The sequence below is a fragment of the Zosterops lateralis genome, assembly GCF_965231275.1.
Source record: "Zosterops lateralis genome assembly, chromosome: 3".
Lineage (NCBI taxonomy): Eukaryota > Metazoa > Chordata > Aves > Passeriformes > Zosteropidae > Zosterops > Zosterops lateralis.
Genome location: NC_139764.1, coordinates 52,589,996 through 52,617,000, shown reverse-complemented (window position 1 = coordinate 52,617,000; position 27,005 = coordinate 52,589,996). Strand labels below are relative to the sequence as shown.

Below are 27,005 nucleotides of genomic sequence, written 5' to 3'. Positions count from 1 at the left end.
CCAAGCCCATGTCCAAAAACATTCTTTGAAAATGGACTGTAGTTTTCCACATGCTGTTTCACTGCAAAGAAATGCTACAGGCTGCTTGTGCATTGTCTGCGCAGATCCTGAGGAAATCTGGGGAGTGGTTGAAACCAGCTCTTTGCCACAGGTACTGGCTTAGGCATGTCATGCTAGAGGCAATTAGCAATTCAGTAGTTGTGTCCCTGTTCCCACTCTGTGTCTTCGTAAGCAAATGCCATTTCAGTCTTCTATTTCCACACGTGAGGAACAAGCTGCCCCTTTTTGCCTTCCCTGTGGGGTAGAACTGTGCACTATAGATGCCATTTGTGCAAAGCAGGCAGTTAATAACCAGATTGCAACTAGTCATGGTAGCTTGTTAAGAGAAGCATCAAGATCCTTCATTATTATAGGATGCAGAAGCAGGTGGGGAAGCTGAAAAAATTAATTTTCAAAAAAAATTTAAGATGTATTTATATATAGTTAAGAAGGTTTTTTTCTAGGAAAAAACCCTAGAAAGTTTCCTAGCCATAAGAAAATTAATTGGCTTGTTCTGAGCTTCCCGAACACTGGAAATTCAGCCATTTCCTTCCTCACAATGCCTACCTGTTTCTCTGCCACTGCCAAATTTTGAACACAAGACATCCTGTAAGAGAGGATGCTGCCTTTGAGCACCTGTCATCCTCCTCTGCTCTCTCATTTTCCACCTTAAAAAGATCCCCAGAACCTTCAAAGGCCAAGCCTATAAAGCCCAGTGCTGAGCTTCTCGTGTGAGTGTCAGTTTAACGTGGTTGCAGGCTGGTGAATAATAGAAGATACTCGTTTCCCTACAAGATGACACAAAGCCTTTGCCTCTTAGTCCTCCTCTTAAAAAAAAAAAATACAGCGAATATTTATGGGCACATCTCAGTATAAAACATTAGCAGTAAAAAAGAGAGAGTACGGTATATGACCACATCCAACATTTTCTGCAAAGATAATTAACAGCTCTAGGACAGCTAATTTACATGTTAATGAAAGTGTTAGCAGGAAAGCCAATTAAACTGGATTTATACAAGTCAAATAAAATCTGCTTTATTACTCTCCTTGAATAAGAGACGGATGTGGCCTTTAGCATTCTATCTTATGTCTGTGTCTGTGGCAAGCTGCCCACTGAAGGATGAATCCCAGCAGCTCGCTGGTTTATGCTATCAGTGACAGCAGATATTGCTCAGTCGCAGCAAATCAAGGGAAGGGGACAGACAGTCCAGCTGAAAAGGTTACAGCACAGAATGAGGAATCTCCTGTCTCAATAAATTACCTTCCACACCGGTGCCCAACATCCCAGCCAAGTGTTTTCTCAGAAGCAGGAGCTTGTGACCTGCTTGTGACCTGGTTCTAGTGTCAATGGTCAGAGGAAGCAAAGCAGAGCCAGACTTGCTCCATGTTTGGGAAATCACTATGGAAAACTCAGACTGCAGGAGGCAGTGATTCTTCCCTTCTCATTTGGGATTAAGCCAGGCCCCACCACCCATATTACCTGATGTCCAACCAGGGAACCCACAGTACAGCTCTGTTCTCAGCTCTGCTGCCCATCCTCACAGGACATAATGGAAATCAGTGTCCTCAGGGACAGCTGTCAGTCTTCAGGGACATATAAAGGGTTATAGGGACTGGTTATCCCATGACATTTTTCCACTGATTAACCCAGCACTTGGCAAAAATTACTGATAGCAGCTGTGAAGCCAGGTATGAATGATTTACCAGACACAAGTCTACAAGTGTCTGCTTCTTTAATGTGAGAGGCTTTGGCAAGACACCATGTGAACTTGCCCAGGGCCTGCAGTATTGCAGCTTCAAGTTGCAACAGGCACCCTGGTTGCTCTGCTGCATTCGTGTTTGGGGTGGGTAAGTGGTTCTACTTGGTAGAGCAACTGCCTGATTTAGCTTCTTTAGAGGGGTTACTACTGAAACAAACAAAAAGAAAGAGAACCAAAACATTGGTTAGAGTTTTCACTCTGGCAAAGCAACATTTCTGATTTTCCCTTTTCATCCAGAATTACCATTTTCACCGGATGGAAAATGTCTCATTTCCAGCTGACTGCTCTGGCTGGCACCAGGAAGCACAAATCACAGCAAAAGCCAGTTCACAGCACTGTAATCACAGCACTGAATCCTTGGTGGCTGTTGCTGCTAGGAACCAACACAGTTACACCAGGCTGCTGGACAACAAGGGCAAGAGGACTGACCAACCCCTTTCAGCCCTCCCTTCCCTTCTCACTATTTTACTCTTGGATGTCACAATGCAGATGAAACATCTCCAACAGCTCACACACAACATGCCTGCCACACCTGCAGCTGAGCCACTGGATGGGATTAAAAGAGTAGTTTGAGACCTGACAATTTTCAGGAAGACACTACTCTCAATTCATGTGACACCAGGAGGCATAGAAGCCTCCAGTTCCTGATGGGAAGCAGATGTGAATGCTATGCCACAGACCTGCTGGTCCTCAAACCAATGTCTGTACCTGCTTTAGAAGACACTGCTGCAAAATCCAAAAGCACAACCGACAAATTGTTCAGTTTGGCAAAGCAAGCCTGACTAGCTGCCCTCCAGCACTGTGCCTCTTACCAAGTGAAGGGTATGTTACATTCTCCCAGCACAAGACAATCACTAAAAATAATGCAGGTCTTTAACAAAAATGACAAAAATGAACGTGGTCCAGAGTATTCAGCTGGCAGATCATTAACCTTTAATATGCTTTGTGACATATCAAAGACATTTTTAAAATCACATTTTATTACTATATTCCAAAAAAATAAACCCTACATCCCCAAACCCAACAACTCCACCACCAAATATTAGTTTTAGAAGTTACACATATATAAATACAGTTACAAAAAGGAGAACATTGCCTTAAGAATTCCAGTTACAAAACATAGATGCATTTACTAAGATTAATGTTTAATGTCACTGATCTGAATCTGGGTAAGCCAAAGCAGTCTATTAAAACCAATAGATCTGTCACATGAAACAAGCATTCAGTTATTAGAAGCCTTGTCTATTCACCATGAATTCCACATAATCTACTCTGTGAATACAAAGTGCACTAATATATTTACACTCTGAAGTCTAAACCACAGTGTAAAAAATATATAAAGCTCTTTAGAAATTAGGACATTTCTGTTACATTTTCTATAAAAAATACTGCCATGCAGGGCTCTTATCTATACCTCAGTTAGGGGGTGAAATGCTCTTTCTGCCAGTGTAGTCCTGTACAGTCTCTGTACTGCTCTTGTGAATTTTACTTTGCAACTCCCTCAATGTCCAGAAGTGTATTTTGAGCTGTAGTGTCCTCCTGGGCTGCTCTCAGGACCTGGCAGGACTGCAGTGCCCACAGCACCAAGCCCATGCAGAACTGCAGGGTGCATCCCACCTCCTTGGCAGCTTTCACAGCCATCATTTGAAGGGCAGTAAGACTGGATCCATCTCACAGGAGACACCTCAAGCCTCTCATCAATACAGACCTCATTTAACAAATGGTCAGCAAAGGCAGTACAGCTTTACACAGCCCACGTTTGTTTTCAGAGTGGGATGCAGGTGTAGAGAAAGGAAGTAAAGAGAGCATAATAACATAAAGCTGCTTTTAACCACAGTGCAAAGTATCTAAGACTTTAAAAAAACGACTGTGCATTGTCATTTTTGTATCTGTCTAAAAATACTGATTTCTCATCAGCACTGTTAGGGTACCCTAAACATGAACATAAACTTAATTAAGACACTGCTGTTTTTATCTGTATCTATACCAACAGATATATTTGGGCCCCAAGAAACCAAAACATTTGTGGTAATTTCCAGTGAGGCCTTAAAATCACCTGATTTTTCTTCTGCTTTACTTTTTTCTACCTCAGCTCCAAACTCTAAGCATTACCTTTCTTGTCAGGGCCTACATTTGTTGTGCTCCACCTGAGCATTTTCAATGCTCTTCTTTAAATTGGCAATAGAAAAGTTTCTATATGAGTAAAATGAGCCAGGGATTTGAATGTACCAACTTCTTGGTGTGTCCCAAGAGCAAAGCAGAAGAGCTGAGCCCATCAAACACATCTTCAATGTAAACAAGCCCAGAACTGCCCTGTCTGACCAGATACACACTGTCCTAAGGAAAGCAATCTCACAAATTGCTAAGATTAGGAGGGAAACATACAAGAAGATGAATATTTCTTTTCTTTTGTTTTCATTAGTACAAACAGACTAAAACAGCAACAATTTTCTAAGCAAGGCAAGCTACCAACCTGATTCTTTTTCATGCAGAAAAACAGATGCTGTGTCTGCTGACCAATCTGGGTGAGCTATTAAATGAAAAGGCTAATAACCAAACCTCCTAGAATTGGGCCACTAGACCAAAATGCCACCTTCATTCACTCGAATACTACTTTTTCAGGCTCCAATCAGGCTACCCGAACATGGACAGTAAACCAGAACTTTGCAGTAGCCATATGCTGTTTCTCCCCTTTGACACAGCAAATAACCACCTCATTTAATTGTTTCTAATCCCCTCTATAAGACTTTATCCCAGGTGTATATTTACCTGCTTTCAAAGCAAGCTTCAGTTGTGGGGTTTTTTTGCTAAAAGAAGATGCCCTGGGCACGCACTTTCTTTTTGCCAAGTTTGTATTTGTTTTGAATATATTTTGAGAAATAAATTAGACAGGTGTCTAAAGTTCAAGAGGTACAGGAAATTATTCAGCAGCAGATACTATTGACACAGCACCTTTATAATTCTGCAGATCCCCAAAAAAATGTTGCAAGTTTCTGTGTTACACCAAACACAGGACACAAGCAGGAAAGGATGGCAAAACCTCAGTCTCACAGTTCCTGGGCTAAAACATCCTGAATGAACTTCAGTGTACGTTGATAGAGGAAAGCATCCTTCTTCTTTGGCTTACAAATATTTAGATGATTAACATCCACTGGTATAAGGTCTCCAATTCCTATGTCTGGGAAAGGGAAAGAAAAAAAAAAAAAAAAAAAAAAAAAGAAAAAGGAGAAAACTACCAGAGTTCATAAGATGACCTAGACTGAAAAGAACATCTTGCATTAGCAATTTCTCTCTCAAAAACAACTTCTCTTATCTTCAGTAAAACTCTTTGTTCGTCATTATTTTTTCATGTGCTAAAAGCATCAGTACACACAGTTCTGGCCTGACAGAGCTCTGTGCTGCCACAAAAACCACACTTGGCATACTACACCATTAGGTCAGAGTTCTACTGTCTTTGTTTGAAGTACACAAATGTACATTTCTCCATACAGACAACTTTGCTGAAACGAAACTTCATTTACTGATAGCAAAGTCCTGACTGAGGTTTAAGCATTGATATGATCAGGGATGTAGTTTAATGCATGGTATCTTGAATCTGATCACCACTAATTGCTCATATTTCTTACACAAATACTTTGACATGGACATTAAAATTTGGACTAGAATGAACCTGAAATATGCTGCAAATCACTATGCATATTTCCAGGTAAATGAAATATTTACGTTGCTTAATTGCAGAATACAAACATTCCATTTTCAGCTACTGATTTTGGGCACACTACAGCATTTATGCTTTCTTGACAGCCATCACTCCTAACTTTCCAGTTAGGATGCTGTGACTGCCACATTCCAGTTTATTGTCTATTCACTCACCATCTGGAGAAATCCTCCATTTTGCTTTGACTTCTGTGTGTTTAACCATGTAAAATTACACTAGAGCAGGATGAAGCTCTGCTTTCATGTGCCAAAGCAGACATGCAAGAAACAGGGAGCTTCCTGCTCATCAGCCTGTGTTTTGAACAGAACTGAACTTGGGTAGTGAACTGCCATGTGCCCTCTTAAGTTTTCAAGAGCACCCATGTGCGGCACTAGGTGTCATCTCTAGAAGAGGAGAGACATGTTACAAAATTACAAGTGCACAGTTCTCATTTGGGCTCTGTTATTCAGCCTTCTTTTTAACCTTTTGTTGCTAAATAATAACAAAAAAAAAAACAGGTTCAGCTTTTCAGTCCTTGCCAATAAAATTGCATCAGCAACATTTTTGCAAAACATTGCTGCTCAAGAGGACATACTGTGAAATACTGCTGAATAGTGACTCAGAAAAACAGGGATGTATAGTCCACCTTTTTCAGTATCTGACCTTGCACTCAATCAGCTGATGGATTTAGGTGGTGGAAACCCTGGTCTAAAACCTAACAAAGATTTCTGGCTTTACAGATACCTTGGGCAGTGCAAAAGAAAGCCTGAAAATATAAGACTTAAAACTGTTTCCTAAGCTGAACAAACATTAAAAAAGGTATGGGGAAAAAAAAGTCTGGTTTCCCCTTCTCCTGCAAAAAGATGGAGGGAACTCTTCAGAGGCCAACTCTATTGCTGGAGTTCACACGATGTGGAAGGTAAAGGATTCTTAACACTGAAAAACAGGTTTGTGACTTTTTCCTTCCATTAGCACTTTACTAATTTTCTTTCTTAGCATTTTAAAGGAGAAAATAGCTGGAATTTGCAGAAGCATCTGAAACACTATGCAGCCTACCTATTCAAAGGTAAACCACAACTAGTCATAATTCCAAAGGAAAGGACTCCAATGTTAGACCAGGGTCTACCTTGCATTTTTTAACAAACATTACTCTCATTTAGAAAAATCAAAACAAACAACTGCTATTCTAAGACCTAAATGTTGCTGCTTCTGATCTCAGCAGAGAGGTCCAGTCAAAAGTTTAAACAAAACTCCCACCATGTAACAGACCTATTCTTCTAGGTTTTTTACCATAATATTTATAACTTTTTCTCGTTATTGATGTTTACATCAATATTTACCAAATTAAACCAATTAAATGGCTATTTCTCACTTACCTGCTGACTCCACAGGTACAACATGCAGTTTTAACATGCTGCCTATGTGTGTTGGTAGGGTTTCTGCAAAACTCAGCACTGAAAATTTCTTGTCTTTGGCAAAAGACAAGAAGTCATCATTCAGCTCTTTAAGGGCAGGAGAATCTGAGAAAGAGCAACAGAATTTTTGCAGTGTTATAAGATTATAGCATTTTTCTGGCAGGACTACATTGCTAGTGATGTTTTTATTACCATGACAGTAAAAGGAGTAGCATTTTGTTTGTAATCCCTTTTTTCCAACTAGCATATCCAACAATTTGTTCTGACTCCCCCTTTTCCCCTCACCTCTGCAATCAAATGAAACAGTTACTCAGAATTACCTGCAATAATTCAACACACAACCCAAAATGTAAAAAGGAGGTTTGTTGGTTTCACCCTGCTTCTTCTGACAGCACAATTAAAAAACCCAAAGCCTCAAGAGCAGATTAGCAGAGTTCCTGTTGCTAGATGGTAGCAAAGTGAACATACCCTTGCTGAGCTCTTTCACCTCCACAGACGGGAAGAGGAGATATCTGGCATTTATAGAATATTCAGCCAGCTGGGAACCATGGTGAGGAACACTATAAAATATGATTCCTCTGGTGTTGTTTACAATTTTATCCATTTCTGGATTCTTGGAAGCATCCACCAGCATCCTTTTGACTAGAAGTCCTGGCAACAGAAGCTGAATTAATGTAGGGATTTAAATCACTGGGAAATAATAATCCTGCTATATTAACCATGAAACTAACCATATTCTTGCCTTGGTTGATTAGTCCTTAGATTGTCAAATATGTAAGATTAACTTGAAAAAAACCCAAACCACGCCTGAAGAGGCATCAATATAAAATGTCAATGAATGATGCAAATCCAATTTTGATTTGCTTTATGTGTTGCTAATGACATTTACTATATGCCTGATCATGGAGAAAATTTTGCCTCTGGATTTCCATTTACATGAATTTCAACTCGTTGGGTTTTTAAATCAACACAGTAAGAACAAACAGCAATAAAAATACTTTCAAAATGTATACGCTATTAAATACAACACATTAAGAAAATAGAAATCTTTTTCATTTTTTAGGTCTTTGCCAATTTTTAAAATAAACTATGCTGAATAATTGCATTTCTACCTGAATTTGGTTAATTGGCTTATTCTGAAATCTCTAATGTAAATAAATGCTTTATATCAAACAGGCAACATGCTTACCACCCATGCTATGGGATACCCACACCAGAGGTCTGTCTCCAATCCCAGCAGCTTTGAGCTTGTCAAGCAGCTCACTGCTCCTGAAAGCAATAGACTTCCTGCAAAGGAAAAAACAAATGCAGGCATAATGGAGCATGACAGGTTAAAAGGCAATGTTAAACACAATGAATTTTAGTGCTGCACATTTATGAAAGTGAATTAGGTAAACAAATACTAATTATTTAATTATTGTTTCTACACTGAAAAAGGCCAAGAACTTTTGTAAGGATGGCTTCACAAGGACAATGGGAATTGAGCTAAATTCAGTTTCTCACTCTTGCTTGAAAGTTTTATTTTAATTTCGCTCAGCAAACATTTCTGTTTTCTTGACAAGTTGTTTTATGAAGTTTTAAATAGTTTCATTTACACATTGCAGCAAAACAGTTTTTATTCTGTGAAAGCAGCATCAACACATAATGAACTTTGCACCCTGCAACATGAACAAATTTCATACACTTTGCTAAATAATGCTCAAAATGTGGAGCAACGTACAGAAATTTAAAAACTAAGTACATGATCAACCAATAAATTAAAAAAATCACAATTAATGTCAGTTACACTTGCCAGACAATAATCACCACATGCTTTTTACTGGAATAGTATGAAAGCACAATAATCTCCATTTTATAAATGAGAAGACTGAGCTCTGGAAAGGATTAAAGCTTGAAGATGAATCTGCAGTAGAACCAAAACAAAACCAATGCCAATGCCCAATCCAAGCTTGAAAGTGCAACATCTGCACTTTACATTGCTCCTTGCAGTGTAACAAGAATCAAACACAGAAGGCCCTTGGGTAATGAAAACATCAGGATATGGGGGCAACCACTGTGCAAAATAATTCACTTCATCTCTATTGGTCTCAGCATTCTCACTAGAAATTGCTTTATAACACATATGAAAAGAATAATCAAATGTGTCTTCTCAGTTGAACAGTATGCTCTAGGCTAGAAGAGAGACATAAAAATTCACTTTTGAATGAGACTGGTACATTTAAGAGCAAACCTAAGGTTGTTTTTCTACTGCAACCTCACTGTTCCTGCTAGTTAAAAATATCTTTAATATCTTTCATTTATTATTAACCATATAAAATTATAAAATTATCAAATATTATGGTTGGGTGATCATAAATAGCAGGTGATGTAATTTTCCATTTTGTAACCAAAAAGACATTATCGTAGGAAAAAAAAAAAGGAAATATATGTTTATTTCTTTTAACATACTTACTCCAGACAGACACAAGAAGAGTTTTCTTAGAATCATAGAATTATTTATGTTAAACAGACCTATAAGATCATTGAGTCCAACTGTTTGCCCAAGGTAGTCAGCCAAGTCCACCACAAACCCACATCCCTAAGAGCCTTATCTGCCTGTCTTTATGTTATCTCCAGGGATCCAGACTCAACCACTTCCCTGGGCACCCTCTTCCAGGCCTTGACAATGCTTTTAGGGAAGAATTTCTTCCCAATACCCAATCTAAATCTCTCCTGGTGCAACTTAAAAGCAATTCCAGTCTTCTTTGGACCTGCACAGGTAACCACCTACATGCTTCTTACTGTCATTTTTCTGCCTAATTTCAAATAGGCACATTAACAGTCATCTGCTCCTCATTTTCTCCCTGCTTACATGCTTCTTTAATGCAATAATTGCATTGATCTTTTGTATGGCCAGAGAGAGGAGGGGATGAACAAGTATCAAGATCCCAATCTACTATACACATGTTGAAGTTTTTTCTTCCCTGTACAAAACCCATTATTAATTGTCAGATTCTTAACCTGTAAGCAGCCATGCACACGCCTCTGCTGCAGTACACAAGTGGACTTTACAGTACTAGTAACACACTTAAATATCTGCATAAATGTTTGAAGGATTCTGATTTAAAGATCACTGAACTTAATTACCAAAGTCTATTCAAGACAAAAAACCTTTACAGGCTCCAAGTGTTTTTATTTTTCAACATGTTTGGTTGGTAGCATCTTCCTCTGACCTACCCCATTAAAGGTCGGTAAAAACACCATTCCTCTGGCAAGGGCAATTACACTCTGACTGAATCAGATACAGTTACTGTATTTTATCATCAAACTAAGATTTTTTTGAATAAAAGTATGTTTGTATGAGAAATACTGCGGCCAGGAGGACTAGGGAAGAGATTGGTGAGGCAGCATCTGGAGTCCTGTGGTCAGTTTTGGGCCCCACAATAACATAAAGACATTGAAGCTCTGTATCAGGTCCAGAGAAGGGCAATGGAGCCAGTGAAGGGTCTGGAGCACAAGTCCTATGAGAAGTGGCTGAGGGAGCTGGGATTATTAAGCCTGGAGAAGAGAAGGCCCAGGGAAGACCTTAGCCCTCTACAGTCACCTGAAATGACGGCATAGCTGGGTGGGGCTTGGCCTCTTCTCCCAGGGAACCAGTGACAGGATGAGAGATAAGAGTCTTATGTTGTGCCAAGGAAGGTTTAGGTTTGATATTAGGAAAAATTTCTTCAGCAAAAGGGTTGGGAAGTTCTGAAACAGGCTTCCCAAGAAGTGGCTGAGTCCCCATTCCTCGAAGCTTTTAAAAGGCAGGTGGATGTGGCACCTAGGAACATCGCTTTGTGGTGGCCTGGCAGTGATGGGTTAACAGCTGTACTGGATCATCTGAAGGGTCTTTTCCAACCTAAATGATTCTATGAAAATATATGCTTCATTTTATCAGAAGCAGAAAACCACAGTACAGTGATTTTTGTGCTGTGCTTATGAAGCATTATTGTGTCACTTTAAAAAATACTCCCCTTAAGATATAAAGTTGGTGTTGTATTTTCATTAACTAACTAGTATCATAATTTAGTGTCTCCCTTAACATGAAGCAGAACAGACTATAAGAATTCATGAAATTGCCACACATAGCTAGCCATGAGGCTAAAATCTTAAGCATACTATGACTATACTTAATACTTTTCCTAATTTGATTTTTCAAAGCAACAGGTAAAGTTAAATTGACTCTTTCACACTAGGCGATCCCTGGGGTCAGATTTACAGGTCTATGTCCTGCCCCCCCCTTCCAAATTGCAGATGCAGCTTTTGTTACCTGTGAGCCTCAACAGGACATTTTGCTTTCCAGTCACTCAAATGGGTGTCATACTCCACAGATATGATTCTAAGGGAGGGACAGTCTGCAGCAAGCCATGTCTAAATTAAAGAAAAGAAAAAAAAAAAAAAAAAAAAAAAAAAAGAAAAGAAAAGAAAAAAAAAAAAAAGAGCTTATAATTGAGGTACTTAAACTCCTGAAAGCAATGGAGAAAAGGTGTTACTATGGTGACAATACCAAGCAAGACTTCTGCTCTTTGGTTAATCCCAAAATACACTTTACACCTGGATTATCATTCTTTTATTACATGCTGGTGAACTCTAGATTGTTCCTGAGCCACAGAGCAGACAAAGAATAAAGATTTGTCTCTAACTTGTGCATTCCTGGCTCCCTCTCCTGGGTGAAACAAGAGTTACTAAGATTACCAACAGGACTGATCAGTCCAAGTTTCATAGAGATACTTTAATGGCTATACTAGTGCGAGCTTGCTTGGAGCAGTAATTACTTACTCAGCAACAATACTTAAATAACAATCTGCACAAAGTAAGGTACTCAGATCTAGGTAAGAAAGGGAACTTAATTTAAAATATTATTCTATAAATCTTTTCTTCAGCAATAACATTCCAATAAAAAAAGAGAAAAAAAAAAAAGGAGAGAGCATAAAGAAAGCAGCCATTGCCTCCTCTTTCACTAGCATGAGAATGATGTTGGGAACATAAAACTTAGCAGGGATTTTTCCTTGCAAGAACAACAAACAACTCATTAACAAAAATTTATCATCATGAACTTGAAAACTGCACCTTGTGTAACAAATCACAAGTAACTGAACTCAAAAAAGACATCTGCCAGACAGTGTCCTTCTAGATGCTCTGGACAGCTCTCATGAATGAGAAAACAGCAGCCACATGTGAAAATGTAACTGTCTTTTTTACCTTTGGCCAGCACTGACTATAGTCCTCTTCCCTTTCTGAGGCCTTTTTGTCCAAATGCCGGTCAATGTCTTGCTGTCGCCAGGTTTTAAACGCTGCTCCCAAAAGACCATGAACGAAAAGGATGTCTGCTCTGATAGGCTGACTGATCAACCAAAAGGAAATTTTAAGGGATATATAGTACACGTTCTTTTAGCAAATTGGAACTTTTAACCTAAGGGATGCCCAAATACTTTTTTTAACACTACATGTTATTTCTTATCTTATGGGCAACATTTAATGATATTTCAAAGAGCATACTCGAATAAAACCAGAAACTAGGGAACCACACAGAAGAAAGATCTAAAATGAAGTATGGAAAGTACCCACATTGGCAAATCATAATTTTCTATAATAAAAAACACCTTTTCTCCCAGCTACTCCTCATGCAGCTTGGTAGCTCCAGCCTTATAACCACATTAGATCCTCACAGTAACTAGAGTAACACCAATGAGCCAGGGAATAGCTGGCTACTGACACCCACACTGGAGACTGCTTCAGTCCCAGGTACACAATCACTATTACTAAGGATGAAAATTTACTGCATCTTAGGCCAACATGTGCAGTTGCCAGTAGAATAATTACAGGGCACCGTATCCCAAGACAAAGTGCAAAGTGCACAGTTACAGCCCACACAAAGCAGTAATTAATTTCATGTTTTGTGTTCAGATTTTCCATGCATTGCAGTAATATTCTGTCCACACCTTTGGACTGCTCCAACCACTTCTACTGTTCTACTTGAGAATCTAAATTCAGTCCTTTTACCCACCAAAGAACAGGAGGGGTAAGGTAACATCAGTACAGCAGCACTCTGATGTCAACTCTTCCAAAGTTTTGTAACAGAGCAGTAGAACAAGTAACTCCAAGTACAGCATTTACAATGACTGCTTTCACTTTACCTGCTACGATATTGTGGATGTAAGACGTAAACACCATCTGGATATTTTTCTTTCACCATGTCCCTGTCTAGATTAGCCAAAGCTCTGGATGCATGAGAAGACTGAATGATGTGTGGGGATTTCATTACCTCAGCAAGTACAGAAACCCAACCTACATTGAGAAAATGAAGTGGCAGGTTAACTAATAGAAACATCATCTGAACAACAGAATTCAGAAACATCAACCATCAAACTATACATCTGAAAACAGACGTTAAAACTTAAGAATGGTAACATCAAAATAAATTATTTCAATCTATTCTTTACCTCAGGAAAATCAAGGCTAGGTAAGTGGAATCTCCTAAATTAAAAAATTTGGAAGTATTTTACTACTGTTCAGCTTATGATCTGAAAGAGAACGCCTTCTTAGAAGAAAAAGGAAATGTATCAGCAGGTCAGTACAGCTGTAGCAAGAACAGATCTCAGATCTCTTTTTGCAGGTAAAATGCCAGGAAGATGGAGACAATGAAGCTTAAAGCATAAGAGAGGCATAATAAACAACCTACAGGAGCATTAGCAGGTAAAAAAAAACTTGATGCTTGCTGTGAAAGTGCAACAATTTCCTATTTTAAAATCCAGCACAAGCAAAACTCTTTATGTGATTAAAATATCTTTGCTATTCTAAAACTTGTATACTATTTATATGTTAGAAACATAAGACAATTAAATTGGATACAATCCTCAACAAAATTTTAAGTCAAAGATACTATGACTTACAAACACTTTATGATACAATATCTAAGGTGTAAAAATTTCTTAAACATGGATGGGAATTGCCATAGACTACTCAGAAATGTAAAGGAATATCTTTATGCATATGCACACATCTCTTTAAAATCCTGATAAATCTTATTGTTGCTAGCAAAACCAGCCTATAAATCACAGTTACATTAACAGTCAAGTCCATAAATAAAACCTGGGAATTTACTTCATGACTCTTGTTTCAAAACCATGTACACTATGTTGCTACTAGTATAGTCATTAAGCTGTTAATTCAAGATCATTTACTGTAGACTGAGGGAAAAGCATTTGAGTTTTGCCTTAAACAAACAAAAGACCTTTGAGGACTGTACATTTTTTAAAGCATAATGTATTTAAATTCTGGTTTTAAGCAGAATATATGTTCACCACTGTGAAAGCTGTACCTAAGAAGAATACTATCTAAAGTGTACTTTCAGTTTTCCAAACACAATGGAAGACTGCCAAGATGGTCTGACTAAAACTAGCTTGGTCTCTGGTTTTGCATGTCTCTTAAAAGAGCCAAAATGAAGAGTCAAAAAAACCTGTTCAGAATCAAAAATAAGTGTTCTGCCCCCATATACCCCATGACAGCTACTACACAGTGCATTACTGTTGATCTTCTTCCTGTGCCAGCAGTTTTTGCAAGAAAAAGAGCCTTAGAGGTTCTTTCTTCTTACGCATCATCCAGCAATAAAAGAGAAGTTTTATCAAGTCTGGACTAGCAGTATCCGACTGCTCATCTCTAGAGTTTGATTCACTGTCTAAAATTCCTTTTGTACTGAGAGCTCTGTCCCAGGGAGCTGTTGACTCTCCTGTTTCAATCTCTTCTTCTACATGTATGGTTTCAACAATCATTAGAATTTAAGAAAGGTGCCAGAGCTCAGGACAAAGGCCTTTATAGTCCAGCTGCCTTTCTTCAGAAGTGAACACTATGGAAGCTGCAGAACAACATAAGAATAGAGCAATAAAAGGACAATTATACAGTTCTCATTCTAGTCTATACCCTCAGATTTTCTGCAGTCAACTCTGTTTCCATGCATAGAACTTCATGGATTTTTCTTTTCATGAATTTGTCTCATCACTCTTGGAAGTTTTGTGAGTCTTCAACAACTATAATGTTTGTGGCAAGTTTCATTTTGGTCATGGAGTATATAGAAAATACTATTTATTTGTTCTGACTCTTTATAATTTAATGAACCTTTGGTCTTACATTACAACATACAGCAGATGACCATCCCCTCTGCCTTCTCTATGCTGGTGAAGAGAATTTTATAAATCTCCATCATATTCTCTTCCAGTTGTTTTCCCATGCTAAGTGTCTTAGTCTAGTTATTTGTTCTTTGTATAATAGCCTTTGCAAATTTTTAATCACCCTCACTGTCTTTTCCTGTGCCTTTGCTACTTCTTCTTTGTGTAAAAATGCACACTGTATTCAACAAGCAGACATCAGTTTGGATTTATAGAACAGCATATTAATATTTTCTATTTATTTATTTCTCTGAAATTTTGTAGTAGAAATCCATCACTGAGACAGCTTTTCTTTTACCTGCACGTACTATGGATGAGTGAAGATGTTCATCCAAAGCCATATTCCCAATAATGCGGATTATGTTCCTCTGTATCTTTGCTGAATCTTTACGTAGCTGGTATATCCTCTGCAGTAGCTGGAGACCTCCTTTAGCTTCAATTTTATCACAGTGAGAAGAAATCTGGCATTACGCAATAAATACAGTGACAATAAATAAATGTTCTGTAAAAAGGTTTTTAGATGCTGTTAGTTCAAAAATTAGGGAATATGAAAAAGCAGGTATAACATAGCCTTTCTTGCATAGAAATTATTATTAATCTAGAATTTATTATGTCATATTTGAAGAGGAAATAGATATTTCAACATGCAAAATGCATAATTCCTATGAACTGACAACTTGAAAATCTCTGAGTACCATCTTTCCACCCTTCTTCATTTCTGAGGGAGATCAAATGGTCTCCACTTGGCATGATCCAATTTCAACTCAAGTTCAAGAATCTGAACAGGTCAACTGTCGGCATTTGCTAAAGCACTATCTCAGCCAGAGCCACTTGTCCATCACCCAAAATGCAATCAGTATAATGCCTTCTTTTCAAAATGAAAAAGTTTTTTTACATTCCAAACAGTACTGCTATCATTACTGACCCTAAGGGCAGCAATTCAGTCCAGATGAATATGAGCAGTGGCTTTTTGGAACTGCTGATATCCTCAAGTCTATGCCTTTCAACAGGCATTTGAAATGAGTACAGCCAGAACTTGCTTAAACTGAAAATCTAGACTAAAACAAATTCTAGACTAAGTCAGAATTCATATGTATATGGAAGATGTGAAAAGAATACCCGGAAATTGCACTTCATCCATCCCAACTATCAGTAACTATTCGGTGTTCTCAACACTGTTTCTCAGTGTTCTAGGTTTCTGAAAAATGAAGTGTACACAGAAGAATGTAGCAACAGAAAAAAGAAGCATCAGTGTTACAAAATGTCTTCCATACTTTTCATCTATGTCTGCAAAAAACAGACTGGTCCCTGAAAGGCCACTGTATTAGCTGCTTGCTAATTCATTCAGTATTCTGCCCAAAGAATACTTTTGTGTGGGTAAGGTTTGCATTCTGTTCTGGTTTCTGATCAGAGTGAATCCGTGACACTACTTTGCTTTGTGAAAACTTGGCATTAGAGCCTCAGAGCTGCCCTTTTACTTTTTGAAGGATACATACAGGTATAATAAAGGGGAACTTGTAAGGGAGAATTAGAAACAATAACAAAACTTACATACAGTTCACCATGAGGAAAAAACCCTACTTTGTTACAGGAATGTGTTCATTTCACACCTGTGTCAGTTGTTTAAACATTCTTACAGAAGGAGGAAGGGGTAGGAGACAAAGAGATGGCAACTCCTCCCCCAATACATGAGAGTGCATTAGAAAGGAATGTCTATAAATGTAGCTTTTCAGTTAGTTTAAAAACAAATTACCTTAGAATGCTGTACCAAAGCCTGCAAGCAAAAGAGTTCCACTGTCTCTGAAGGGACTTTACTCAATGTCTCACAATATGGAAGTCCATTTCCTCCAAAACACCATAAGCCTCCCTGAAATGAAAAACCATAAAAATAGTAACACATTTCAAATGGCTACATAAAAAAAAGATTTCTAATCTAGAATGTTAAGTGTGTAATGATCTGTAGAAACTGCTTTAAAGAGTGCACAGTATGCATGCACTTTTCAAAATGTACAAATTACACAACAGTACATCATAAAAGCGTTTACTATTTTTAACTAGAAATTTTAACTAGATTTTCAGTGTGTAGTCTCCTTAGTCTATTAACTTCAAAACATAAAATAAAGGGGAAAAAATGTAGTATTTTCATTTTGTTAATGAATGTCATCTTTTAAGATCATTTGCTTAAGCATAAAAAAGCAAGAATCAGAGTAACTCTAGACTTGCAAAACTTAGAAGAGGAGGAAGAAAGGTCTTCAGTATGTGGCACAGCCTCAGAAGACCAGTCTCTCAATCACGCAGCAGAAAGACCAACATAACCTCAATAAAAACCAAAATACTTCCAAGTGTGATGTCTTACCAAAGCTCCCTTTGTAGCACGAGCTCTGGCTGTGAAAACAGTAAAGGAGTGATAGTGTAAAAATAGCACACATAACTCTGTCATAGAAAATAACGAGTTTTTGCACTCTGAAAACTCTAAACGAAGACTGACAAGCATTGTTACTAAAATGACATTCATTTTTGTTATTGCATCTTATAAAAAAGTAACAATTAAGGAAATCAGAACTTTAAAACAACAAAAAATAAAATTTACAAGAGAAAGTGGATGAAAGTGACATCATTGTTATTTTTAAACAATAATGGCACTTTAAATGACATTCCTAAAGCCACGTAGGAAGTTGTTGCACAGACACAGTTGAAGAATTCCTAGATCCAGGTGCAAACAGACCATAGACTACTCTAGTTCTGGTTTGGTAACAGGAACTTATTTCAGAGATGCACTGCCACGTGATGTAAGAGAGTTTACTATTTAAGGTGTGCTAACAATCTACCATTTTACTAGAGACTTAAGAGAGGTTTAATAATCTCATCAGTAAAAGAACATTCAAACAACAGTAAGATGAAATGTGAAAAATCATTTTATGAGCACCATAGGGGAAAGGAATGTTTTGGACAATGTTGAAATAGCTACTTAATGGGAAGGCTTGTAAGATAAAATTTTTAACTACACCTTTCAACTAGTACAGCTGGCAAATATAAACAAGCTTTCAAGCAGACAGACTGTATTTACAAGAGATTTTGCTCATGTTCTTCATGTTCTACAATCACGAAGTGTCTGTATTTCTCTTCCTCTTACAATTATCAAAAATATGGAAAAAGATGCGTATCTTTGAGCTCTGCAGGAACAAAGAACCCAAACAGTTTTGTTCTGCAGATGGAAACTCACCCTTTGTGCAGCAAGAGTCTGGCTGCTTTCACGTAATGCCAGAGATGTGAAGTACTGGACACATGGATCGAGACCAGTCTGAGGTAAAGACACCAACAACAGGCGAAGTTCATCCTCTATGGGATAATCCTGTGAGAAGCAAGCACCAACAGCTTTTAGCTTATTTTGTTCACAGCATGAAGCAAAATGCAGATAAGAGAAATATTTTAAATAATGGAATCGGCCACACTAATGAGACCGTAAAATATCAACCCTGGCCTTAAGTGCTCTGCATGTCAGTTTAATAGTTTTATCTGTAAAGAAGCTTGGGAAACTGATAATTACAAACCTACCACATAAATGATAAAAAGCAAGCTTTACACTTCATATTTTGGTGACCTTATTCTAATGGTTACAAAGAACAGAAGAAAAAACAGTTCTTCTTGGCAGAGGAAACTTAAAAGTTCACTCTTAACTACACAGAAATTGTCATAGAATCATAAAATACTTGGAGTTCCAAGTGACCCACAAGGATCATAGAAGTCCAACTCCTGGTCCTGCACAAGACCACTCCACAAATGACACCATGTGCCTGAGAGCATTGTCCAAAAGCTGCTTCAATTCTGTCAAGCTCGGGTCCATGACCACTTCCCTGGGGAGCCTGTTCCAGTGCTCAACCACCCTCTGGGTGAAAAACTGTTCCTGATATCCAACCTAAACCTCCCCTGACAGAGCTTCAGGCCATTCCCTTGGGTCCTGTCACTGGTCACCAGAGAGAAGAGATCAGTGTCTGCCTCTCGGCTTCCCCTCACGAGGAAGCTGTAACTGCAATGGTCACCCTCAGTCTCCTCCAGGTTGAACAGACCAAGTGATCTCAGCCACTCCTCACACAGCTTCCCCTCAAGGCCCTCCACCATCTTTGCTGCCTTCCTTTGGACACTCTCTAATAGTCTGATGTCTTTTTTTATACAGTGTTGCCCAAAACTGCACACAGTTGATGACATGACTCATCAGACATTCATAAATATAATACATATACACACATTTAAAATGTGTTAATTTTTAACTTAAAAAGCAAGCAAGGCCAAATTTATCCAATAAGGATTTGCTGACATCCAAAAGCTGGCAGTGAAGAGGTGGGCCTACAGCAGAGCACCACAGCAGTAGTGAGGAAGCAAAGGCTGCAGGGGCATACTCTGTAGGATTCTGTCAACAAGGCAATCCAGGATGATTCCTTCACATTGCCTACTGGACAGAAACAAGCAGTGTCTGTCAGACTGGTAACTGGCTCAGACTTCACTGCTTGTAAATAAGGATATACAGTCCAAGAATAATAATTGATCAATGTTTCCAACCTTGTTTTTTTCCATCATGCCACTCCCTGATGCAGATATACTCCAGGGGTACTTTGTATTTTGGTATTTTACTACTAGTCAGTTAGTTCAGAAGAACATCGCTTCCAATGATAAAAGCAGTAAAAAAGAAGCAAACAACTAAGAATCATCTAATACTACTTTTCCTTTACTTACAGTCCTTATTTTTGGCAATGGTGGTGGAGGCAGGAAAAAGCGAAGGTCGACATCTTTGGATCGAGCCAAACCTATAGCAGTCCTTTGATCACAGGTCTGAGCAACTGTGCCATACTGATAATCTGTTGTACAAGAATGTCAATGTTAGGGTTAAAACTAACCTTAAATACTTAATTTTGTTCTAAAAGCAGTTTGTGATCTACTTTCTAAATATACTTGAAAAGAACCATCTCTCTGCAGTCTACTTTAAAAAACCTTTTGATTTTTTAACTGTAAGTTCCAAAAGTTAAAAACTGCAGATGTTAGACCAGCACTACACTGAGGTGAAATACACCTGGGCACTAACTGTTCATTATAGGCCACTTTGATAATTCAGTGGCAAACTGAAGGAAAAGAAAATATAACCTTGAAGCGGATCGACACTTTTTTCTACAAAAATTTGCTTCTATTCCTGTTACTGTTACACACAAAACTGACAAGCCATTTAAAATATACTTTTCACAGCTGTAGATTGGCAACACTTTTCCTTTGGTGGAGAACATTTATACCTGCAAACTGAATTCATTGGAGCTGAACACTTTGTCCTAGTTGTGAAAAATTAGCACATACTTTCAGTCCTAAACTTTCTTTGATTTGGTTTTGAAGTATCAGGTTAAAAAAAAGCCTGTTTTCCTCATGAGGCAGTTGGCAAGAATAATTAGTGTTTGTGAAATGTCCAAATACTACAACAATGAGCACTACAGAGAAAGGCAGATAATAAAAGGCAACTAAGTTCCTGATACTGAACATCTTGTGCTCTGAAACCACCTGCTAACAGTATTCATCTAACAAAGGACAAAGCTCAGTTTTGGTACATCCTAGATTTCAAACATTTTCAAACACAGTTTGCTGGTGTAACTTCCCTGTGGAAATTATTTAGAATTTTAAAGAGGCAATTTGAAACTAGATGAACCCCATGGTGTAGAATTGCACCGGAAAAGTGAAAGATCCTCAACTGACCAAATTTCCAAAATGAGAATTCAGAATAGAATGCCACCTAGTTTATGTAGCCTGGTATGGCAGAGGAGGAAACATAAATACACATACACACACTTCCCTTTGTGGGGTTCCAAGGATATGTGCTGCTAGAGCAAGAGGGGGAACTTATTATTGTTAAATAATAACTAGGACAAAAAATGGTTAACGGGTAATGCGTGCACATATAAGCCCTCCACCTCTAGTTTGTCATTACTACCTATCAGCTCCTGAGTAATTTTTATTAACTTAACCATGGCTTTAAACTCACTCCTACAGAGGCTTATAAAAAAATCACTGCAAAAACTTGTGACTGCATTAGCAATCCCAACCCAAAGGAAAAACCAAGGAACTGAAGAGCATGAACTGCTCTCCCACACCACAGCAATAGTTACAATCCTCTGGTGGGGAAACAGAGAGAGGCCTGCACTGCAGACATTAGCACTGTGTTTAGGGAATTAGGAAAGAACAGCTACTTGAAATGTAAATAATTCCCCTACATTTTAGACCAAGTTTCAGAGCATATTTAGGCTTCTTGTAGCTACTTGCTTTTCTTCATATTGTCAGCACACTTGGAACAGCTAACTGAGAGTCTGTGGAATTTCTGGGACAAATTAGGCTACATCAGCATACATTACCATGCCAGTGACTGTTGCTTGCCAGGTCTTGTACAGCCTGCAGTCGGATTGCTTTGTCTTCTGACTGACTTCTCTTTAAGAGAAGCCATAAGGCACACTCATGATCTTCTCCATCAAAGGTGCTGAATTGTTCTTTGACACAAATGAAAACAAATGAAATCCAAGTTACTACTAATGAGCATTTTAACCAGCCACATTTATATTTGTGGAGTAAGATATAGTTTATGAAATATTTGAATATTACTCATTCACAGTAATTTAGAGTGTAACATTTTAACCTTAAATTAGTACAATAAACAATGACAGAATTACATCAGTAAAATGCTGATCCTAAAATGGTGAGTTTGACTCATTTTAGTGGCACCAATTGATATTTCATGTATCTATCTGACACACAACCCCCAGCTGATGCTTACCAACCAGAATTACCAGCAGGAGTTGCAAATTATCAGCAACTCTTGAGGCTCTGACCTTGAAGAACTAATTTCACACAGTGACAGTGGAGATGCACATTGCTATAATCATTTAACAGAGAGTCAAATGAGAACACACAGTATGCCTCAGGAGCACAGTTTCTGATAAAAATGGATTTTTTTGTTTCAAATTACTTGAAAAAGCAGCAACACTATTCCAAAAAACTGTGCTGCTTTCAGTTAGTATTATCAATTTTGATGAAAGCTTACATATTTTTCTAAAATGAGATTTTGAGAGTATTTCATCCCACAAACACCTTTTCTACAGAAAAGTGGTATCAAATATTAACTTGCTATCTTAACTTTAAATCTCTTCTGGAACAAGGAAAAAAAAAACAACCCTCAAATCTCTTCTTAACCATCACCTTCATTTACTTTAAGAAAAAAAAATTGTTTTACTACACAAGAAATAGACAACTGACTGGTAATCCAGATAAACATAGAAATTAGAAGCTATATTATCACATATAGCTTCTAATGAACATGTTAACTTTGTAAGAAAAAATGTTTTACTTCCTAATTGCCCTACTTTTTACTGTTAAAAAAATAATAACCATAGATAAAGTCCTGCTTTCAACACTTACCATCAAAGGGTCTCCGGAAGATTTTAGCTTCTGTTTGTAGAATTTTCCTCACTGCTTTATGGATTTCTTTTCTGGCTTTGTATGTAATCCCTACAAGAGTATTTTTATATTACTGGAAGTCTGAAAGACAGTTCTCTCACATCACGTTTTGTAAATATATGGAAAAAGGAATACACACACATATACGTACAGACATTATATAAAGAGAATTATCTCATATATGAAGTACTATGTATAGAAAGAACTCTCTTAAAAAAACCCCAAACCAGTCAGAAGCTTAAAATAAATTTGGTGACATTACTTGGTAACAGACTTCACGAAATGTAACTTTACTTGTTATATAAGGGTGACTTTAGGAAACATTCTATTCTCTTAGAATTCTGTTTTTAGAACTCAAACAATTATGCATCTTACCTTGATATTCACTTGGACTTAGAGAAGCTGCACGTACGTATACATGGGATTTAAGTTTCTCTTGATGTAGAGCTTGAGTATCGATTTGCAGTAACTTATTTAAGGACAGGACTTCATATGTAATGAATACAAAACCTCTTTAAAGAAAAGAAAATTACGCATGAATATCAACTAAAACAATATAATGAAAAAACCCCCAGTAACCACACTGGTATAAATCATCCAGATTTTACAAAATACATAATAGTCAGCAGATTATTTTGATTTAGCAAAGTAGAGAAAAGGCTATAAAATACTTGAAATAAGTTATAACTATCAGAAATTGTGCTTCAAGACTATATTCTACCATGCCTAATGTTCCCTAATATTATCACATTTTTTGAAAGATACACATATTAAAATTTTAACTGTATCCATAAGTTACATATATGCTCATCAGTTACAACTTACCCTAGTATAAGTGATCCAGTTACCTTTGCAATTTTTCCTTGAAAAAATTAAAAACAAATGTCAAAGGTGTGTGCATGACCTCAACATAAACACAGTTACCATTTGATTATCATCCAGTAAAAATACCAACCATTAAGAACAAGTTTTAAAAAAATTTCCTATTGCTTCCTAGCTTTCAAGAAATTATGAACCAGAATTTACTACTGGAGAAAACATTACTTAATTCAGATTTCCTGCTCTCCTAAGCAAAAACAATAAAACATATCCTGCCAGTGCTATCTACTTTGAATATTGCTACCTCTCAACTGCATTCATTGCTCAGCTACCAGAATCAACAGTAAACTTTCTCTGCCTGCAACACTAGCAGTGATTTGGAACTCTAAATAATTTTAAGGAGTTAGCTCTTTTTAAAATGTTGCAGCTATTTCTTCAATGTATACGATTATATACAGGACTTTGTATGGTCTTTGAGAAGTCCTGCAGAGTCTCCATAAGAAAATACATTTTTAAAAATAATTCCATTGAATCTAACTTATAAAGCAAACAGATAATAAATACATCCTATTTGCAACAATTTGCCTTTTAAACCTAATGATTCCTTCCAGATTTCAGCTACTTTGTATCCATGAAGTTGATCTGATTATCTGGATATAAGGATCTCTACACAGAGAAACTCTTATCATTACCAGTAAGAGCAAACCCAATGGAATACATCTCACCTATCATGAATAATTTCTTTTCCTCAGCATGAATTGGGAGATTTGCCCCACAACCACTGCTACCAGCTTCCATCTTTGTGAGGCCATAAGAATTTTGCATGCATACAAGAGGCAGCAGCTACATGTTGAAGAAATAACTGCCAGAGAAGTTTGAAAAAGAAAAAAATGCAATGCTTCCTGTAGAGCAGACATTGAAATATCCTATCTTTAATGCTCAGAAATAAATTTCAGAATTGTAAGAACTGTCATTATATGTCAAAGGCACCGAAGAAAACAGAGACTAAGCAGAGCTTAGAGTAAATAAGGAAAAAGAAATAACTGAAACAAGCTTTATTCACTGTTGATGAATATAACTATTTCATGGCTCAAAAAAATCAGATACAAGTGGAATTGAAGATAGTTTAAGGAGATCACAGTTAGTTAGGGAAAGACCCTCATCTAGCGTTCCTATCTGTTCCCAGATAATCTGCTGGTGTCATATTACATATCACTAGGCAAAGCAAGGTCAGAAGCAGAGAGCAGGGACAAAGAGAAGCTTTTATCACTAAGTATTCAAGGGCTTAAAACTTAAGTGTCATTTAACTATGCATGGTGTCATGTCATTCCTTTTTATTAACACTTCAGATCAATACATAATGAACTGTACTTACTGATGTCATTCCAGGGTAGCTGTTGTTTTGGGGCTGGACCAGAGGTTCCTATTTTTCTGCAGCAAAATACACAGTAAGCAGCCACTGACATTCTGCATTTTGAGGAGGGAAAGAAAAAAAAAAGTAATGATTGATTTGAGAATTACAGCAGAAATCCTGTAGCCTTTCTTTCCTGACTTTTTACAGCAAAGGTCATGATGGCAAAGGCCACAATAAACCATGCTTGTGTCATTTCCTTCCATATAAAACACTCCAATTAAATAACTCTATAAAATTCTCAAATTAATGGGCTGAATTTCAATTATAAGAAAAGCTTAAAGCAGCTTTTTATTAATTAGTTACTGTTGACTTTAGTGACTAAGTATCTCCAATTAACTTCTCTAAGTTTCCTTTCCTACTTCTTAGTCACGCTTCCCTAAATGCCAGATATGGTCCTATCTCCATCAAGACATTACTCAGTATGACATGGGCTTTAATACAACTCAGTAACCAACTGCTTTTAAAAGTTCATAATTTACTGTGCTGGCAAGTAAGTCTTTCATTTCGACTAACAAGGCTTAAAGAACTACTACATATAAACTAATGCTTTTTGCATACACTGCAGAAGTAACATGAAACTCGTATCTTCTAAGTGAAATTTTAGTGTCTGCATTAATACTAACTGAAATACTGAGGGATGTAAAAACACACCAGTATCTCTCACATACTCATCAAATTAGATCTCTGTTACCACCATCACAATTAACTCAAAATGATAAAATGTCACACGTGTAAATCTGATGTTGAAATATGGAAGCCTGATACTCTCCTTGAATTTAAGGCAATCTCTGCAGACCAACGCTTTTATTGTCAGTGCCCAACATCTCTAAACAACTGGACTTTTTTGTGTCCTTCCTTTAACATGTCTTCCCTCTTTTCTCATTTCCCCAAAAGTTTTGATTTTTCCCTTCCCCTTGCTTGCGTTTGGGAGATTTTTAAAAATAATCAGCATTATCCCAGCATTATCACAACCACTGCAGACTGCTTTTTAACTTATCACTTCAACACTGTTTATCCATTCATTTCAACACAGTACACCACACTGTGAAACACTTTTAAGACTGACAATCAGTACTCTAGAGACACCTCTCCCGCCTCCAAACTCTTTGTCTCATGACAGTTCCTTTACTTCCTTTATTAATGGTACTCACATTTACTCTTCTCTCTAACCACAGTCTGAATTAAACATATGGTTCTGTGACAGCAGGTACCACAATTACTAAAATTTAAAACATGCACCTGCAAACACAGGAGAGCAAAGTGAGCACCACTTCTCTGTTGCCAGGAGCTTCTGTTCAGGTCCGAGCACAAGCATCAAATTATCAAACGTTAAGGGTCTGGAGTGGACCTCAAAGATCACCTAATCCCAACACCCCTGCCATGGGAGGAGAACCTCCCACCAGACCATGTTGCTCATGGCCTTATCCAGCCTGGCCTTGAACACTTCCAAGGCTGCGGCATTCACAGCTTTCCCAAGAAATCTGTTCCAATGTCTCACCACCTGCACAGTCAACAATTTCTTTCAAAATATCTAATCTAAATGTCTCCCGTTTTCGTTCGTACCCATTACTCCTTGTCCTATACTACAGTTCCTGACTGAGTCTCCCTCTCTGCCTTCCCTGCAGGACCCTTCAGGCACTGGAAGATGCCTTGGGGTCTCCACCTTCTCTGAGAGAACTCAGGCTCAACTGCTCCAACTTCCTCCGTTTGCTATCATAGGGGAAGCGGTCCAGTCCTCTCATCAACTTCGTGGCCCTCCTCTAGACTTGTTCCAGCAGCTCCATGTCGATACTGCCGCCCTGGGGCTGCCCTGGGGCTGCCAGCCTCACTGCCGGCTCACCTCAGCTTCCCGTGCTCAGGGACACACAAATACAACGCAAAAGGACGCATTTCGCATCCTGTTTCACAGCTGCTCCAGGCAGCTCCGAGCCTTGTCCCCACCCGCCCCGCGACTGCGCAGCTGGGGCGTATTAGGGGAAAAAAAACCCAACAAAACCACCACCGCAAAGCCAACTTTAAGTAGTGCAACACGTAAACAAGCAAGGAGACAGAGGAGGGTCGGCTCCGTGCCTCTTTCCAACGGGGAGGAGCAAAGCACCCGCTGCCCCGAGCCCCGGCCCCCCGTCCTGTGCCCCCCGCCCCGCGCCGGGGCCGCCGCTCGCACCTTCCGCCTCCGCCACCGCCGCTCCCTGCGCC

At 38.2% G+C, this 27,005-nt stretch overlaps 1 protein-coding gene across 5 annotated transcripts; it reads right to left on the bottom strand.

Annotated features, from left to right (window-relative positions):
- Nucleotides 1–276: 276 nt before the first annotated feature.
- SERAC1 (serine active site containing 1) lies at nucleotides 277–27,005 on the bottom strand. Of its 5 annotated transcripts, none has more exons than XM_083856588.1 (17): nucleotides 24,771–24,862; nucleotides 24,121–24,257; nucleotides 23,402–23,438; nucleotides 22,952–23,088; nucleotides 22,538–22,627; nucleotides 21,481–21,612; nucleotides 19,829–19,950; nucleotides 18,321–18,449; nucleotides 16,851–16,964; nucleotides 15,396–15,558; nucleotides 13,070–13,220; nucleotides 12,135–12,276; nucleotides 11,203–11,303; nucleotides 8,101–8,198; nucleotides 7,380–7,562; nucleotides 6,873–7,016; nucleotides 277–435 (listed from the first exon to the last, which is right to left on the bottom strand). In XM_083856588.1, exons 2-17 carry the CDS (start codon nucleotides 24,218–24,220, stop codon nucleotides 392–394), a joined length of 1,887 nt encoding a protein of 628 aa, XP_083712714.1. In that variant the 5' UTR covers nucleotides 24,221–24,257; nucleotides 24,771–24,862; the 3' UTR covers nucleotides 277–391. The 5 variants fall into 5 exon arrangements, with proteins under 5 accessions (XP_083712714.1, XP_083712711.1, XP_083712713.1 ...); XM_083856585.1 differs by lacking the exons at nucleotides 277–435; nucleotides 24,121–24,257 and adding exons at nucleotides 2,703–4,977; nucleotides 26,974–27,005; XM_083856587.1 differs by lacking the exons at nucleotides 277–435; nucleotides 24,121–24,257 and adding exons at nucleotides 2,703–4,977; nucleotides 26,473–26,494.